We start from the raw sequence: 18,506 nt of genomic DNA, 5'->3' as shown, positions 1-18,506 counted from the left end.
CATGCACGATAGGCAACCTCACACCACACATAACTTCACATAAAGACATGCATGCCATCACAGCCACACACATGTATAGCCACATGCCACATGTACCAAGTGTGGGGGATAAGGTCTGAGACGCAAAGAAACCCACACAGGCACAGGACGCCAAGGAGGCTAGATCTGGTCAAGAATAGCAAGGAAGGGACAGACAGCAGAGGCCCCTGGGGAGGAAGGACAGAGACAGTGCACAGGCAAGCTAGACAGAGCGGAGCCCAGGCAAGTGGGGAAGGGAGGGCAGCCGGGGTGCCACAGGCTCTGAGCACAGAGTGCCAGGACCGAGGCCTCTCGGGAGGCTTGGAGAGGCACACGCACCTGAAGGGAAACTTCCATCTGATAATGAACCTGCTCGTCCTCAGAGCCCAGGGCAGAGGGATGAGGTAGGTCAGGAGATGCGTTGGGGACAGGGACATGGAGAAGGACGGCTGGCACGCAGCATCTACTGGTGCCCACGATGCCAGGGACCCGCTGGGTCTCTTTCTTAGCCCACACGGAGGGAGCCCTCTGAGTTCCCAAGGGCAGCTATGCGGCAGGCGGGCAAACCTCTGACTACAGCTTGGAGGCAGGCGAGGTGGCCGAGAGACTCAGCCTGTGCCCAGGAAGCCCTTCATCCCTTGAAGAAAACCAGTTGTTGCATCCTCCTAAGACTGGCCTCTACCCTCCCAAGCAGGGGATGCCCTTCCTTCTTGGGGTCACACCTCGGAAAGGCAGTGAGTCAGGGCTCTTGGGTCTGACAGGCCTGAATCCCAGCAAGGGACTCCGCTTCTTCCAAGGCACAGCATGCTGCGTCACCAGTCGCCCAGGGAGGACACGGACACCAGCCCTGGAAGGGGTGCTGTGAACTCTGACCTTGCCCTGCTGGTACGTAGACCAAAGAGAGGGCAAACCCCTGCTTCAGAAGTGATGGCACGGTACTCAGAGAGTACAGCATCCTGCTGGAGAGACCTGTGCCAAGTCAAGGAGTGCTTGGATTCTAGATGAGAGCAGAGGCCTGCTGCTCTAGGATCTGACCAGACCCGGGGTCAGCTCCGATGGAGGAGGCAAAGCCCCCAGAGAAGGCTGGAGTCCTAGTCCCAGCCGGATCATTTGTGAGCTGTGTGACTGCAGACAAGCCGCAAGACCTCTCTGAACAGCGTCCTCACCCTCTCAAATGTAGATAGTATTCTGTGTCTCACAGAGCTGAGGTTTATAGCACTCCACAGACTACTGTATGAGCCAGCAGGAGAGAGGTTTAAGAGACCCAGGGGACAGGTTTACAAGGCCTGAGCCCCCCCCCCCCCCCGCACACCCCCCCTCACACACTAAGAAGTTGCTCTGGCTTCCAGAGCAACCCATTCTCCCATTGGTCTTTTTCCTCTCTGCCGACATATTCTTTCTTGATTTTGCCAACAAACAGAGCAAGCCACGAGAAGCATTTGCTTCAGGTTCTGCCTCCAGGTTCCTGCCTTGAGTTTGGGCCTTGACTTCCCTTCCAGATGGGAGAGGGTCATCTGTAAGTGGAAATAAACCCTTTGCTCTCCAAGTTGCTTTTGATCGTGGTGGTTTGTCACAACAATAGAAAGCAAGGACACCAGGCGAGCACTCTATGACTAGGCCACGCCCCGGTGGTCTCCCCAGAGATCTGCTGCTGGCCCCTGTGTCCACACTGCCCCATGCAATCCGTCCCCTGTGCTAGCAGACATGGCTGTCACCGACTTGAGATATTTTTACCCACGTTCCCATGACTCTCAGGATAGAGAACACAACTTTGAAGACAGGGCCTACACAATTCAGCTGCCACTGACTCCACCAGCGCCCTCTGGCCCCGTGCTCTAGGTTTCAGAAGCACCGTCCTTGTTTTAATTCTGACACAAAGCCCTGTTCCCCTGCCACCCAAGGCCCTTTGCACAGAATGCCCCTTTCACCCATGAAGGTGTTTGCCCCTGGTTTTGTCAGATAGTCAACTCTTTCTCAACTTTGGGAAGCTTCCCTTGACCCAGCATGGTCTGTACTTCCCAATCTCTCCTAGACTTTTCCTTCAGAGCCTGAGCACAGCTTGAACTACAGACACTCCAGCACGTGTGCACACCTGTGCGTGCACTCCCCACATTATAATCATTTATCCACTCATTCTGAATCAATAAAGAATATCAGTATCATCCCAACACAACACTAGGCACTTGACATGTTTCTAGAACTTACCATGATCCCTGCAAGGCAAGTCTCAATATCATTCCTGCCTTCCCAAGAGATCAAACAGGTCTAGAGATTATCCACTTAGCAAAGGCAGACTTCTGAATGTACCTGCTGCCTAAGCACATTTATGAGACTGGTGGCTGATGCAAAAGTGGATATTAAAAAAGAAAAAAAAATTGAGACGGGGGTCCATTTTTTTTTTTTTTGCTCAAGTTGCCCCCAAATTCCAGTAACTGTGATGTGTTCCCCCAGGACAGAATGAAGGTCAGCACCTTGCCTGGCCTCTGTAAAATATGGGCTCATGAGCCATATGCTGTGGCCAAGTCTCAATAGACAATGTTATGCAGAAAAGGTTTTTAGAAATGCTAGACTGACAGGTTCATTTTTGTTTGCTTTAAATGGGTTTTGAATGAGTGAGTGAATGAGTGAGTGAGTGAATGAATGAATGAATGGTGTGTAAGGATCACTATGTATGTTAACTCTGTAGTGTAGCTCCGTGACCAGGAAGACCTCTTCTGCTTCTCAGAGCCTCGGTTTCTTCACTGGTACAATTGGACAGATAACACAAGGCGTATGTCAAACGCTCACTGCAGGGATCGAACGAGAAGATGCCCGGCCTACCTTCAGCACGGTGCCTGTGCTGGGGTGTGGGATATCTGGGAACCTTTGGTAGCTCTGTGGTGCCCCTGTGCTGGGAGACACACTGAGCTGAGCCCCATCTGGAGGCCCTAGAGTTGAGGGCTCAGCCATTCATGTTCAGAGGCTTGCACCACCTCTAGACCAACCGAGGCTCTCTCCACCTTCCTGCTCCACCTGTGGAGCCCCAGATAGGTACTTACCAGCAGACTTGGGGGTGAACTTGTCTCGATTGGCAGCACACACGGCCAAGAGTCTGTAGCCCAGGTCCAGGTCAAACCCCTGTTGGGCAGCCACGCGGCTAACCACCTGACAGCAGGGAAGAGGGAAATCCAGGGTGAGTTACCAGTTCATCAGAGCTCTGAGCCTCGGGAGGGACACATGCCCACTACATAATGAAGCAGGCGAAGCGGCCAGGCTATGGCAGGGGTCTAAGGCCAGGGGAGCTAGGATTCTAGTAGGTCCCTTTCAATGGCTTGGATGATCACCTCCTAGCTAGCCATTAGCTGGAGAGGTAGTGCCACCTTAGCCAGAATGGCCCCAGCTAGGCACTATGCATCACCCCAGGGCTCCTCAACTTACCTTCCCAGGCCCAGGCCCAGGCCCAGGCTGCTTCTTTCTCTTCAGGCCTCCCCCACCATACCTGAGCTTCTGCCCCTACCTCTGCAGGTGCTCACTGCCTCTGCAGTTCCCAGGCATCAACACATCCTGGGGGTTTCCTGGAGATGCCCTGAATCCCTCACTATCCTGCATCAACAGCCATGCCCTGAGAAACAAGGACTTGGGATTTACTGATCTTCCAATAGTTGACAGGCAGAATTGCCTAGTGTGTGTTAAGGGCTCCTGGACCAGGCGGACCAGATGATCTACTTGGTTCTGTAGATCATCACACCTCAGCCTAGAAATGCAGACCCCTGTATCCTGGAAGCTTAGCCTGGGGTCTGACTTAGCACCAAGCCCTGAGAGTAAGCCCTGAATCTTACCCATCCAGAAAGATGGGAGCCTTGGAGGGTGTTGTGTGGAACTGGGTTTCCCCAGAGTCCAAGGAGGGGCCCCGAGGCTCTCGCCCATCTGACTGTCCCGGGAAGACCTATCCCTAGGTGACCTGTTGCCTCCAGGTCTCTACTTCCACCTCATTAACAGTGGCAGGACAATGCTTCCTTGTTAGGAAGGATGGGACTTGGAGAATGAAGCCACTAAGGAGGGCAGCTGGGGAGGCCATGGCTGAGTCGGGGAGGAGTCTTCCCAGACACCCCTGCTGCTGAGGAAGGGAGACTCAGTCTCTAGGTCTCTGGGGGCCACCTACTTGGATGCTGCTATGAGGCTTCAGGCTGCAATGGGTTTAGCCTGGCATCCACAGCCATCACAACAGCAAGGTACTTCTTCCTGCCCACTTTGGGGGATTGCCACGAGGGCTCCTGAGCTGAAAGGGAAGAACCTTCCAAGCACGTCTGTGAGGGCAGCTCCTTTCCCTTTCTCCCTCATCCTGCTCTTTCTTTCTTTGGGAGGGTATCATTATGTAGCCCAGTCTGGCTTCCAACCTGTGATGCTTTTGAGCGCTGAGGCTGCAGACATATCCCCACGCCTGACTCCCTCCTCATTTCAACTGAAGGGACACAGAAGGCCGGATGGAGTGTCCCAGAATCAGGGAGGAGCCAATGGCATCCCTTTCCCCAGGACGACCAGTACCTGCTAGATCAGAGCTCTGGGCCCTTTGTCCCTTCTCCCGGGAAGCCCCTGCAGGGCCAACGTCAGCCAGGATGGGGGTGGGAGTGGGGGTGGGGGGGAGGCAGCTAATTTCACTTTGGGGTGTTTGCTTAGCTTCTGATGCAAAAAGAATCCTTCCCTGCTCCCCAGTCTCTTTCCCACGGGCTCTCTGGCCTGTGTTCGTCCTGAGTCTCTACCCACCTAGGGTGGAGGCTCCTCACTGTCTTGGCCCGGATCCCTAACACAATCTGGCTTGTGGAGATTTTCAAGGCAAGCACTCAGGGAAGTGTGGGAAGGTTCTCGACTTTCTGAGCTGCAGTTTAGATGTTGCAGTTCAGAAAGTCCAGAACCTTCCTCACTCCCCTGAGTGCCTTCTGGCACAACAGCTTAGGGGGGCATCAGGGAGTTCAGCTGTGGAGTCACTGCATTTGAACCGGTGCAGTACTGAGGTTCTGCTGGGGGACTGTTGACGCCATTGATAGTGTACTGAGAACTTGGCTCCCAGAGGACAAGGGTGTAGTATGTGTGTGTGTGATCCAGGTAGTCTGGCCAATGAAAGGTCAAAGCCACAGCTCCCCACCTGCAGGGAGGCCCTGGGCTCTGGGTCAGGGAAGCAAGGCAAAGGTTTTGTGCCTGGCCAATACCGGCCAGTCTTGCTCCTCTGGTTTGGAAAAATGATTCTAGCTGAGTTGAGCAAGAGCGGCCTGGGGTCATGAGCAGGCTGTAAGGACTTCAGGCCGGCGAGCTGGTGGGTCTGCTATTGCCAAGTCTGGCTTGTAGAAGGGGCTGTGGGCTCAAGCTGGTTTTTGTTGTTGTTGTTGTGGAAGAAGCTGAGACCCAGAAAGGGTTTTCCTTAAGCTCACACAGCACAGGTGACAGAGTAAACAAGCTGCAGCCGGTGACGCTGGACAGTCTCACGTGCTGCCCAGCCCCCAAGAAAGGTTTATCAGGTAGGGTCCAGTGGCCATTGGTACGGTGTGTCTCTCTGGGCAGCTTGTATCTCAGAGAGGTCTGCTGTACTCCAGGCTGCCCTACTAGACTGGACGCAGGCTAAAACCCAGCTAATGTGAGGCTGCCCTTCTGCTGGGCCTGGCTGCCACGTACCTAGACCTTGAGAGGGACACCGGGCAGGGGTGTTTAGTTTCAATACTTCAAAGGGTGAAAACACTGTCCCAGAGACAGGACCGGGAGGGGACTTGCTTAAGGGAGTATATGGTCCTGCTGTTGCAGCTGATGCTCTGAATCTGGGGTCTGCAGGTGCCCCTTGCCAGTCATCCCACATCACTCAAGTGACTACCTATTCCCTGGGCCTCAGTTACTTCCACCTGTGAGATGGGTACAAATCTCCCACGGCTGGTGGATTGGAATGAGTCCAGACAGGCCTCCAGGGCTCAGTTCAGGTGGCCTGTGGCCCAGAGCCTCACACTTAAATTGAACCTGGGCAGTTTAGAATTTAGTGGCAAAGAAACAAAAAGCAAAACAAAACAAAACAGAAACCCAAACAACAACAACAACAACACCCCCTCCATGTCCATGTGTTGCCCGCAGCTGAGTGGTTTTTAATTTCTATCCTCAAAGTAAGCCGGATCTGGAGGAATTTGGAGCCAGATCTCAGAGGTCACCTAGGGAACTGTGTCAACCTGCAGGCTTAGCTGCCCCTGGCTAGGGAGGGACCCAAGCCTGCAGTCCAGTGGTGTGTGTGTGTGTGTGTGTGTGTGTGTGTGTGTGTGTGTGTGTGTGTGTGTGTGTTGGGGAGACCTTAGCCTCCTTACCCTGCATTCATCTCCTCTTGCAGGCTGCACGTGGTGAGGATGGTGACCCACCCCCACCCCGCTTCCCTGCCTACCTGGAACACTCTTTATATACCATGAAGATGGAGCCCCAGAAAAGAGATTGGATACCAAGGTCAACTTCTATGACTGTCCTCTCTCCAATTTCCTCCTGCAGCAGGCTCTCCTGAGCTCACAGGCCTGTGCAGCTGGGGCCGTGTGTGTGTGTGTGTGTGTGTGTGTGTGTGTGTGTGTGTGTGTATGTCGGGGGGTGGGGGTGGGGCAGCAGAGGGGCTTTTAAGGGCTCCCTTTGGTTGGGGGGCAGGCTGGAGGACAGGAGCAACGACATGCTTTATTGTGGGGATGCAGTGAGAGGACCCAGTGATGGACACAGTGTCGTCTGCCTGGAAAGGCTCATCAGGGGTCCTGCGGGGCGGAGTCCCTCCTCCAGGAAGGAAGGCCTGCCTTGTTGCTCACTCCCAGAACAGACCCCCACAGCTACTGTGCATACGCCAGCACAGCTTTCAATTTTCTGCTTCTTTGCCACCAGAAACTGTCCCTTCCAGCTGACACCCGGGCTCCGTTCTCCTGGCCTGTTGGTTCTTCCCTGGGAACTTGAGTTCCTACTATGTTTACCAGCAGTGACTTGGTAAATGTCGGCTGAATGAGAAAGTCAAGGCAGGGCTAGTTCCTGGTCTATCCAGGCTGGCCAGGACCAATATCTCACTGAGGTCCATGATCTGGGCAGGGCCAAGCTTGGGGCAGTATGCTGGGGAAGCATATTAGTTTGTTTGATGATATTCTGTGCACGGCCCCCACCTTCTCTTCCCACTACAGTTACAGGAAACTGTGGCCTGGGCAACATCTGGCCCTCTCTATGGGGCTTAGGCCGGACCCAGATCCCACAAAGAGGATTAGGCAGTTGGGAGGAGAGGGGAGCTTGGGGGCTGAAGGACGAGGAAGACAAGGCCATGCAGGTGGTTTGAGGGAGACAGATGGGGCAGAAGAGTCCCGGGAGGGTCTGGGAAATGTTACAGACGAACTGGAACATCCCCTCTAGGTTCGGGCGGGCCTCAGCTAGAGACTAAGCTGTTTTCAAGTCTGGGTGCCACGGCAGTCAGTTCTGAGTCTTAGTGTCCTCTGTAAAATGGGCAGCTGGAAGGACGGGTGGATTCTGGGAGGTGGCATGTGCCGCAGGCAGCCCAGCCTTTCTCAGAACAAGAGAGCCCAATTATGCGCTCACCATGTTTCCCTTCTAAGGTAGAGCTAAACTGTGCTCTTTGCTTCCCTCCCGGCTGGAGCTCCTCAAGAGAGAGACACCATTCCTGCCTGGCCATGCCTCCATTCCACAACCAGGACATCCAGGCTCCCACAGTGTCATCCGTGCTACCTTCCAAGCCCACTACAGGCCTTCTGAGGACAGTTAATTGTCTCACCAGTTTCACACTTTCAAATGCAAGCCACATGGTTGAGGAAACACTTAAACGCGAGGAAAGACCCCTCAGGTCCTTCCTTCCAGTCTCAAGCTCTGGGCCTCGGGTTTAAGGTCCTGCCCAGTCTGGATCCTAGAGCCTTACCCAGTGTTTTGGACACCAAGGGCCTTTGCACATGCTGCTTGGTGGCCCAGGGACCTGGCTGTGGTCAGCAGCTTGGCCAGCTGCGGCATATGCAGGTGTGGTTTTGTACGACCAGCCCCACCTTTCAGCTGATAAAGATCCAGGCGGCTGTAACACGGTTTTCTCGGCCATTTCTCTACACGGCTGTCCCTTACTAAGAAATCAAGCTTAAGAAAGTTTTATTCCTCTTGGGGTTTCCAGGACTTGGCAGAGGGGACCACACATGATAAGTGAGGGATCAATCAAGGTTTATTTGTCCAGATGGATGAAGGTAACAGGGGCCTGATACGTGTTCTTGAGTGGGTGGGTAGATGACCAGAGGGGAACTCAATAAATGTTCAGCAAATAAAGGGACAAGCGGCCATGGGAAAGGAAGGCAGAGTCCTTAGAAGCTGAGCTGTCCTGCTTCTCATGGAGTACAGGTCCTCACAGCGTGCTTCTCAATAGTGTGAGGAAGCCACACTACCCGTATCAGACCTGGGGGGCGGGCACCTGCAGGGCCAGCTTGCAGTATGGGCCGTTGTGCTCCCGGCCCACAGACAGGCATGTGGACAGGACTTCTGGTCTCACATCCGTGTTTCCCTGTGTGCTGGGTCGGGGAGGTGGAGACTCACCGTCAGGCAGCCCATGAGGCTCTGCTCAAAGGGCCGCTGGAAGGCTCGCGGGTCTCCACACCAATCCAGCAGCTCTGTGGCAGCATTGTGGAAGTTGGCGGGGTTCTGTAAGTGCTGTGGAGAAAGAGGAAAGGCTTGAGGCTGCAGGAGGAGGCCACCCCAGGCCTGCTCAGAAAGGACACCCACAGAATGGGCAGAAGGCAGGCCAGATTATCCAGCTCCGTCAACCACCGTCTATACAAGGCCTGGCTCGCTGCAGCAGGATGAGGCCAGTAACCCACTTCAAAGACTAGAGCCAGGGCAGGCAAAGGAAGGCCAGAGTCATCAGACATCCAAGTGCTCTGAGGATGCAGCTGCTGGGGAAGGTCCCAGAGGGGTTTTGGAAGGTGGTACCCACAAGGGTATCTCCAAGGTCCTAGTAGAAACCAGTTGTACACATACAGGATGCCAGCAGCTCCAGGACCCTTGGTAATGGTAGGGACAGCAGATCACACTGGCCTGGATGAACCCTGTAACCCGCCTGCGGCTTGAGTCGATTCTCTTTTTTTTTTTTTTTTTTTGGTTTTTCGAGACAAGGTTTCTCTGTGTAGCTTTGCGCCTTTCCTGGAACTCACTTGGTAGCCCAGGCTGGCCTCGAACTCACAGAGATCCGCCTGGCTCTGACTCCCGAGTGCTGGGATTAAAGGCATGCGCCACCACCGCCCGGCGTTGAGTCGATTCTCAATCAAGGCAGGGTGGGCCTAGGAGCTAGAATCCCTGAATAGCGCTATGGGAGTGCCTCTGGGATCAGGGCTCTGGGATCACTCTGCCTGTGCCCCTTATTAATCTAGGATGGTCCCTTCACCTCTCTTCGCTTCAGTCATCCATCCGTAAGATGGGGAGGATGAACTGCCCACGGGGTCATGGGTGGTTTGGTTCCTTGCGCTTGTCATAGTATGGTTCACGCAAGGAAGAGCTTACAGTAAGGAAAGCTAAGTGAACTCAATGAGAACACCCCTCTCCATGAGAAAAAGGAAGGGGAAAAAACAGAGAGGAGAAAAGGGGCGGGTGAGCAGACAGCCTGTGTCATGGGGCTGAGTGAGGATTAAACAAGACTGGGCTTATGTAGTCCAGGCAGAGCGCCTGGCAGGTGGGGCGGTTCCACATGGGACAGCCCTTGGCTGGATCTCGGTCTCCCAGAGGCTCCCTGCCTCCCCTGTGGGAGCCCAGCTGTGCGAGGCTCTCTCAGGCTTGGCTCTCTAAAGTGGCAGCTCCTTCTACAAGATCACCAGGAGAGGAGGGACCTGCATACACAGCCACACTCTCTGGGATGACGGCTGCCTGGCTTTGGCTTCTGTTTCTGTGTTTTCTTCTTCTCCGCCTTTCAGAGGCCTCAGGGAACACTGGGGCTCTGATGGAGCGTGGCAGCCCAGCAGCTCCTTCTGGCTTGCACTCCCGCCGACAACTAGGTGTTTCATTTATTTATGTGATGTCACAACCAATCGGCGGTGTCAGCAACCTCTGGTGGTCACAGCAATGCTCTTCAGAGATCTGAGCTCCTGGATGGCCTCCGAGGCCGATCCCCAAGCCTGCTCGTGGTCAGGCCCTCTCGGAGCTCCAGCCTTCTGTATCTTGCCAGCCTGTGTCTCCTCCTCTTCACCCACAGCTGGCTCATTATGGGATGTATCCCACAGATGAGGTAAACAGTAGCATAGCACCCCTTAGCCGGCTGTTGCCTGGAGCTCTGTGGCCTCGGCTGAGGTCCTTGTCTCTGCTCTAGTTGCTGCCCGCAGCCTCAATATGGCTTAAGCACACAGAGAGACTGTGTCCTGACACACAAAGTGCACACCTGGCCCCAACCCCACCCCAGCCACGGAGTCACGCAGCCCCGAGGACATTACTGAACCTCAGAGCCCTCATCTAGGAAAGGTGGGGGTAGGGGTGATGGCAGCTTGCAGGGATGTGGCCAAGTATAGGAGTGTGGGATAAGCATGTTACAGAGTGGGGCCAGGTATGGCTGGAAGCAACTGGTGCTTCTTAGGCTTCTCTTATGACCATAGACTTCTCTTAAGTCTATAGACTCTAGACTCTAGAGGGTAGAAGCAACTTCCTAGGTACTCCTTGTCCCGGCACAAGGTAAGGTCTGAAAGGAGTGATGGATGGGTGTCCAGCTATCCTAATGACAGCTTCTCTACTGAGGCCAGCCACCAGGCCACTTCACAAGGGACCCCAGTGGCCCCGGGAGGGAAAGGGACCAAGAGGGGCTTAGGATGAACAGCCTGGAGTAGGGACACACTTTGAATCACTGGCAGAGGCTCTCAGCAGTGGCTGATCCCGGACTCCAATGCCCTGTTTCCCATCAGAAAGCCCGCCCATCTCTACAATTCCTCAGGAGACTGGAGCTAGATCCATGATTGTTGAGTGTGTGGGCAGGAACTGCGCACACCAATGCTCCAACCAGGGCTAGCTCCCAGCTGCCCACCAGTCCCTCTGTGAATCATACAATCCATCCATGTGTCTATCCATTCATCCATCCAGAACAAATTCATCCACATATCTACCTGCCCATCTGCCCATTCGTCCATTAATTACTTTATCTATCCCTTACCCATCCACTCATTCATCTAGAAGCCAATTTATTCAGCCAGCCACCCATTCATTCATCTATCCATCTATCATCTATACCTACCCACTCATCTAACTCCCCAGCCATATGTCCATCTACCCACTCACCCACCATCCTCTTATAGAACCATTTATTGGTCCACTCTCCTCTGCACCCACCCAAAACACTATGGCCCCACTCTGGATGGACTGAGCCCTAGGTAGGACAGTGTGGACTTTGAGAGATCCTCTTGTCTCTCTGCTCAGCAGGATAGGTGAGGTTGGTTACTAGGTGACCAAGAAGCCCCTGAGCTCAGGCACAGGGTGTGCTGATGCTCTGGAAGCTGCCTAGGGCCCGGGGAGGTTGCCGGGCACAGTGAACTGATTCTCAGTTCAGGATTCTTCCTGTGGCACTGAGATGACCAAGGGCCCTGAGAAGTGCACCCTGTGAAGCGGAAGCTTTGGTTCAGGCTAAAGAAGAGGAGCAGCCAACCCAGAGGGCTGCCGAGAAGGGCTGGGCAGTGCTGGGGTGTGGTGTACAATGCCAGGGACCGCTGGCGGCTGGGATTGTGGCTGGGAAGGCTGTGCCAGAAGAATTTGGTGCGGGAGTCCAAGGTTATGAGGCCCAGGGTGGGAGCCACAGCCTGCACCTGTCAAGGTCCACCCAGCAGACATATTTGTCATCCCTGCATGCAGACAATTGCCTTTCTATTCTGATTAAGTTGTGATGCCTGAGACTCCACAGTCCTCGGCTGGAGGTTGGGCCCAAGGGTAGAGCATCATTTCTAGTCATCTCTGGTGGGGCGTGTCTAGTGAGGAGTTCCCTACTTACCAACAGCCCATGCCGGGGGTGCTGGAGGTGAACGGCCACTGGGGCTCAGTGTGTGGGTAAGCTGGGGTAACCCCCACACTGTAGGATGAAGTTGTCCTAACTCCACTAAGGTACTGTTCCCTTTCTGTGCCTCAGTTTCCTTCTCTGTAAAATGCTTTAGTTTCCCAGAACCTTTTCTTGTAACTTTTTGGCATAGCCCAGCCTGGCCTCAAACTCGCAAAGTAGCTGAACATTATCTTGAACTCCTGATCTTTCTGCTTCCATCTACCTAGTGTGCGTCACTATACCAGGCCTTTTCTCATTTCTCTTAGCAAACAGCTGGAGCAGGGAGACGGAGAGCAGAGGAAGGGATGTGGCAGAAAGTGGACCACGGTGTTAGACGTCTCACTGCTTGCTCACCACAGCTCAAAGTATTGAAGCAAAGTCCAGAGATGGCAGGGCACTGGCCCAAAGTCTCACAGCTGGGTCGGGGTGAGGCGGTGTTGGCATTCATGTGTGTGTGAGTCTAGGGTTAGGCTGGCACTCAGGGGCCATCCTGCTGCAGCACAGACCTACTCTCTGCCTCCCCTCCCCACCCTGCCAGCCGGCCACACTCACCTGCTTGATGCACTGCAGACGGTCATTGGTCTGCTGGATGTGCCTGTCCATAGAATTCATTCTGGCCGTTTCGCTGGTTTCTACCCGAGAGCCATGAACGTGGTCCAGCCTGAGGAGAAAGGAGAGAGGGTGTCACTGGGTGGCGCTACACCTGATGACCTTGCACAGCCTTCCCGCTATTAGCCTCCCCCTTCAACACTGGCAGTCCTGCCCTCGAGGGGCCCTGGGTGCCCAGCTTTATCCTGTAGTCTTCCAGCAAGAAGGTAAAAGTGGGGGTTTGCTGTGTTTATTTCTCCAGTCATCATCCCGACCCTCATTTCACCGTCCTGGTACTTGTCAAATGTTTATACTCCCTGACACCCAACTCCAGGCCCATCATTTCTTTATCATTTCAGTGACTGTCTTGTTTGTTGATGTCCTGGGTAGTTTTGTGTCAACTTGACACAAGCTAAAGTCATTTGAGAGGAAGGAGCCTCAGTTGAAAAAAACTGCCTTCATAACATCAGACTGTGGGCAGAAAAGCCTGTGGGGAATTTTCTTAATTAGTGATTGATGGGAGAGGGCCCAGCCCATTGTGGGTGGTGCCTTCCCTGGGCTGGTGGTCCTGGGTTCTACAAGAAAGCAGGCTAAGTGAGCCATGGGGAGCAAGCCAGTAAGCAGCACCCCTCCATGGCCTCTGCTTCAGCTCCAGTGCTTCATCCCATTTGACTTCCTGCCTTGGTTTCCCCCAGTGGGCTGTAATTCAGTGTATGTAAGCTAAGTAAACCCTTTCCTCCCCAAGTTGCTTTCGGTCACGGTGTTTCATCACAGTGATAGTAACCCAACTAGGACAACTGATCCATCTATCCATCCATCCATCCTTACATCCATCCCTTCACTGTTAGTTTCCATCTGCCCAGCCCTGCCTATGCTTCCACTGGCCCGGGAACACTGCCAGATCTCCAGCGCTGGGGCCAGTGCATGGCCTATGAAAATGACGTGATCTTCCAGTGTTCAAGAAACTCTTGGCACCACGTATGCAAGGCTGAGGCAGGAGGATCACCAGTTTGGCTGACACTCTGTCTCAAAAGAAAAAAAAAACAAAAAACCCTGCATTTACCCTAAGTCACCTACTAGGTGACAACTGGTTGAGCTTCTGCTAATAGTCAGGTGCTGGTCCAGGCCCTGGGCACTGACAGATACTGTAGTAGTCCCATATTGTAGATGAGGAAACTGTGACTCAGTTTACCGTTGGTCTTGTAAGAGCTAGGGCAGAATCCTGGCTTTCCTGTTCCAACCTGCTGATATCAATGGTGGAGACTGGGGTCATTAACACCAGAAATGAATGGAAGTGATGGGTCTGAATTCCACATTGCAAGGGGAGAGAGGATGTGAAAGCTAAGGGTCCAGGGCCCGAGGAGAGGTTAGCACTAGGCAGAAGAAATGGGACATGGAAGGGACAGTCTGGCTTCTGGGCCTGCTGTTTTCACTGGCAGCCCAGTTCTGAGGCATGGCTGAGCTAATATGGAAACCTCTGCCTTCCTAACCATGAACATGCTGTTCTTTCCATGCCTCTAAGACTCTCCTTTATATTCCTATCTCAAGCCATGACTGGGCCCCCTGAGGATGTCCTTGTTCCACTCAACCCATCTGAAGTGAGTGGTTTCCAAGGCCACCCCAGAACCTGAGCATAGCACCCTGCGGTCGGGAAGTGGTGAGTGCTTGGCAGCCAGTAGAGGTCGCTCTGCAGCCACAGAAGCAGCGCTCGGCTATGCTTGCCTCTAGGTGCCTTTAGAAGTCCTTATAAACCCTTAGTGGCTGCAGCTCTAGCACCCAGGAAGGTCTGGGCTCTCTATCAACCCAAAGTAATGCCTGGTAGCCTCTTCCACTCTGTTGTCCTCTGAGTGGTTGTGGGCTCAGTCAGGGACCTTGACTATGCTGCTATCTCTGTGTTAAAGCCTTCCTAGTTAACCTGGGGTCTGCAATGGGTGCCCGCTCCGCCACCCTCCCACTGGATGAACCTGGTAAGAAGCTGGGTCTCAATTTCTCTTAACTGTAAAATGAAGGTCTGGGCCAGTCATCCTCTGGCAGTCTGCCAAACTCCAGCATCTCTGAGGGCTCTGGCTGCCTGGAAACTCCACCTCAGTAGGAACAGAGCACTCAACTTCAAAATTCAAAGGTTCTTCCCAAGCTGGGGAGCCTGCTGCCTGGAAAACTCCATGAGAGCCCCACCCCCAAGACGGCCCAATGCCCCAGACACTGCCTCTTTTTGAAGCTACGCCTGGTCAGGGTTCATTACATGTATGGAAGGTTTTAGATGATGACATGGGAGTGAGGCTGAGTCTTCCCAATTTCCGGGGGTGGTCGTGCTGGGAGGAGTCTATTTACACTGTCATCTCCTAGCAAAGCTCAGGCCAAGTCTGCCCTGGGGACGGAAAGCCTCTCTGAGAATGAACTGTGGAGAGCTGAAGGCTAAGAAGCCAGCCTCTTCAACTATGCCAGGGGCAGAACGGAGCAGACAGAAGCCTCAAATGGACAAGAACCCTCTGGCTGTCTTACACACAGGGCCCTGCCCTGGATTCTTCCCTGGACACAGGGACAGGGCACTTTTACTGTACTGTGGGCACTCAGAGCTCTTTATGTGGCACCCTAGTGTGGCAGGAACACCTCACAACCATTGTACACACGGCTTTCCTTTCTTACTTTTTAGGCCTAGCTAGCGATCCCGAGCACCTCCAGGTGGAGGTGTTTTTGGACTGTTCGTGCACCTGCGTGCCCCCTCTGCACTCTCCAGAGCAGGTATGTGCACACATGGGCTGCTGGCCCAGATGCACTCGAGCACACACATCTCCTGACAGCTTGCACAGGCAAGTAGCACATCTCTGGGGAGCTGTGTGAGCAACGGTGTGCAGAAATGATTCAATCACCATGCACATCTGCAGTTTGAGTAGGGGGTGGGGAGGCTCTACCAACAGCCTGAGTAGAGATTGGGCTCTGAAACAGGACCAGGGCTGGCTAGCTGGGGACAGCCTTGCTAGGCGATAGATAGATAGATAGATAGATAGATAGATAGATAGATAGATAGATGATTGATTGATGATAGATAGATAGATAGATCGATCAATCGATCGATAGATAGATAGATGATCGATAGATAAAGCCAGGCTCTAGGGTACCATCCCAGCTTTAGATTTTGAGAGGGAAAGGCTCACCCATGGCCTTTCCTGGCCTGGTCCCCCCATCTCCCACCACTTTTAGCTCACATCCCAAGTCCCTCCCTTGGACAGCGGGCTGACTCCTAGTCTGAGCTCTGAAGACATTGCTACAGCTTTGACTCGGCCTGCCCTCACTCGGGTCAGAATGCCTGCCCCTTTCACTCCTCAAGGGCTAGTCAACTGTAACACCCCAGTGGCACTGCTCACTCACTCTACTCCTGTCTCCTCAGCATCTGTCATACACCTGTCTCCCCTTCAGCTGCGACACGTGGCACTCATGTGTCTTAAGTCCCATACCCAGAATGTGCTCATTCGATGGACAGACAAGAGAGGGTGCATGGCCATGGCCATGGCTAAGGTACTGAGCATTGAAATCTTAGCTGTACCCAGGGGATCTTGAGCCTGGGAGGTACTGGCCATCTAGGGCAGTGTTCTTAAGGAGTGACTCTTGTCCCATGGGTGAAAAGGACGATCTCTGTCAGTCCATGGGCAAACTTTTTCCATTTTCATAGTGAAGTCTTGGGTCTAGGAAAATGACCAAGAGTGAGTTCATAGGTCTTATTTAAGATGGAGTTGAGCTACTTAACCAATGGCTGATCTGAGTTCAAAGTCATTTTGAATGTAGTCTTAGTTAACAGTGGGGGTGGGTGGGGTGGATGGGGCTGAGGTAAGGGAAGCTCTGATGTAGACCTCCACCCTCCTCATCTTGAAAGGGAAGTCGTGGAAGCTCCGAGAAACGGGAAGCAAAGGCAGGTGGAGGGAGTGACTCCGACTTTGGTGTTCTACTCCAGGGGAGTCTGGAAGAAGGGCAGGCAGCAGGAGCCAGAGGAGTGAGGAAGCCCTGGGAAGCTGCTGGGGACCAGCTGTCCTTCTCTAGGTCAGGCAGTGAGGGCAGGCCCTGGGCAGGCAGGAGGCCTGCACAGGGCGGGGCTCCAGTGGGTGGTGGGCCGAGGGCCAGGCCTTCCTGGCTGTGGGCTTTGGGAAGGCCCTTTCACCTCCTGAGCCTGTGTCTTCTACGGGAGGACAGGAAATCTCCTCCCCTCCCTGCTGGGCTGAGGAGCGGAGCGAGCGAGCGAAGACACTTGGGAGGAAGGACTCTGGAAGGCCCACACCTGCTTCCTCTATCCAAGCAGCAAACACCCTGTGACCAGACTCCATAAGGCCCACACCATCTGGCCAGTGACTGCAGAGGCTCTGGCTCCGTGTTGGAGGTTTCTGGAAGGGTGGACCCTCTTCTCTCAGTGACCCCATCTTCCAGCACCCACCCTATCCATAGGAACATCCACTGTTGGCATTGGTTAAAGGAAAACTACAGAAGCTTCCTTTCAGAGCCAGGTCCCGAAGGGCAGCCCCACCTGGCCGTGCCTGACATTCTGCCCTGGACTGTCTAGAGAAGTGACACACGACCTGAGAATGGTCGGCCATTGTCCCCACCCACACTAAGCCTGGGACTGCAACTGCATCTGGGCTCTTTGTCCTCTGGGCACAGGGTGCCTCAGCAGCCTTTCACTACCCTCAAGTCAAGCCCTCCTGCCCCCTCTGGCCACAGTCTAGGACCCTGACCCCCACACCCCCAACACACACACACACACACACACACACACACACACACACACACACACACACACACGGGCTGGTCCAGTCTTGGGCAAGGCCTTTGGGGCTGTCCTTCTCCCCAAAGCCAGTCTTCCCGCTAGGTTCTCTGCGTCACCTCACTTAGGGTCAGCTCTGCTGTGACTTCTGTTCCAGTTATCATGGTCCGGCCACAGAGAGGAAACCGAGGCTCTGAGAGGCCCAGTGACTTGCTTGAGGCCATAGTGCTGAGAGGTGGCGCCGGGATTCTGTCCCTGTTCTGACCACAAGAGCCTCTGTCACACAGCCCATTCATTCCGCACAGGAGCACGGCAGATCTTCATCAGCTGGACACTTCCTTCCCAGCCCCACTGCCCAGAGCGAGGAAGTGACCATCACTGCTGTGCGGTGTCTCCCAGGACAGCAGCACTCACACAGAGGCCCTGACCTGCCTTTGCCTCGGGCTCCTGTGGCTATTCCGAAGTCTCAGATGCCAGGAAATGGGGAGGGGTGGGGGAGGCCAGTGGTTACTCAAGAGCTCTGGGGGACAGAGAAGGAGGGAAGCTGGAGTCTTCCAGAAAGCAGCCAACTCAGGCAGATGCTCCTATAGCTCCAGCTCTGGGCACAGAAGGTATTTTGACTGTCTCCTACCTCTGGCTCCCCACACCTTCAAAATCTGCTTACTTGGTATTGTGAGGACCTTGACAGGACAAAGGCAACAGCATTTTCCAGAGGGAGCCCTGAGAGCTCAATAGGTCTGTAAGGGACCACACAGTCCAGGGACAGTGGGGCTGAGAGCAAGGCTGAGGGTAGAAACACCCCCAACTCCTGCACCCTAGACAGACATGGCTAATCAATCACAACACTCTTCTTACGTAGTCCAGACATTGACAGATGATTGTCTACCCACCCACTCCTTGCTAACCCAGGAAATGAAGACGTCCAGGTGAGTCAACTTGGTGTGTGTGCCGTTGTTGTGAATGTGTGTAGTGTGTGCATGTTGGTGCTAGTGTACATGTGCGAGTGTGGGAGTGGAGGTCCAAGGTTGACACGGGATGTCTTTTTTTCAGTTTCTTTCCACCTTTATTTATTTATTTTTTTTTAGGCAGAATCTCACACTGAATTTGAAGTTTGTTGACTCGGCCAGGCTGTGTGGCCAGTGAGCTTCA

The 18,506-nt window shown here is 54.0% G+C and overlaps 1 protein-coding gene across 4 annotated transcripts in view; it reads right to left on the bottom strand.

The window, feature by feature from the left end:
• Positions 1-18,506, bottom strand: part of Zmiz1 (zinc finger MIZ-type containing 1) — a 158,611-nt gene that overhangs the window by 84,580 nt on the left and 55,525 nt on the right. For all 4 annotated transcript variants that reach the window (XM_059273879.1, XM_059273881.1, XM_059273882.1 and 1 more), the window contains exons 3-5: positions 12,572-12,680; positions 8,560-8,673; positions 3,057-3,162 (exon numbers count right to left, since the gene is read on the bottom strand). In XM_059273879.1, coding sequence (XP_059129862.1) covers positions 3,057-3,162; positions 8,560-8,673; positions 12,572-12,631 — 280 coding nt within the window. In that variant the 5' untranslated portion in view covers positions 12,632-12,680. The remainder of the gene's footprint in view (positions 1-3,056; positions 3,163-8,559; positions 8,674-12,571; positions 12,681-18,506) is intronic.

This window comes from Peromyscus eremicus, chromosome 9, assembly GCF_949786415.1.
Source record: "Peromyscus eremicus chromosome 9, PerEre_H2_v1, whole genome shotgun sequence".
NCBI classification, from domain to species: Eukaryota; Metazoa; Chordata; class Mammalia; order Rodentia; family Cricetidae; genus Peromyscus; species Peromyscus eremicus.
Note: the sequence above shows the minus strand (reverse complement) of the source record. Positions and strands in the feature narration are given on the sequence as shown.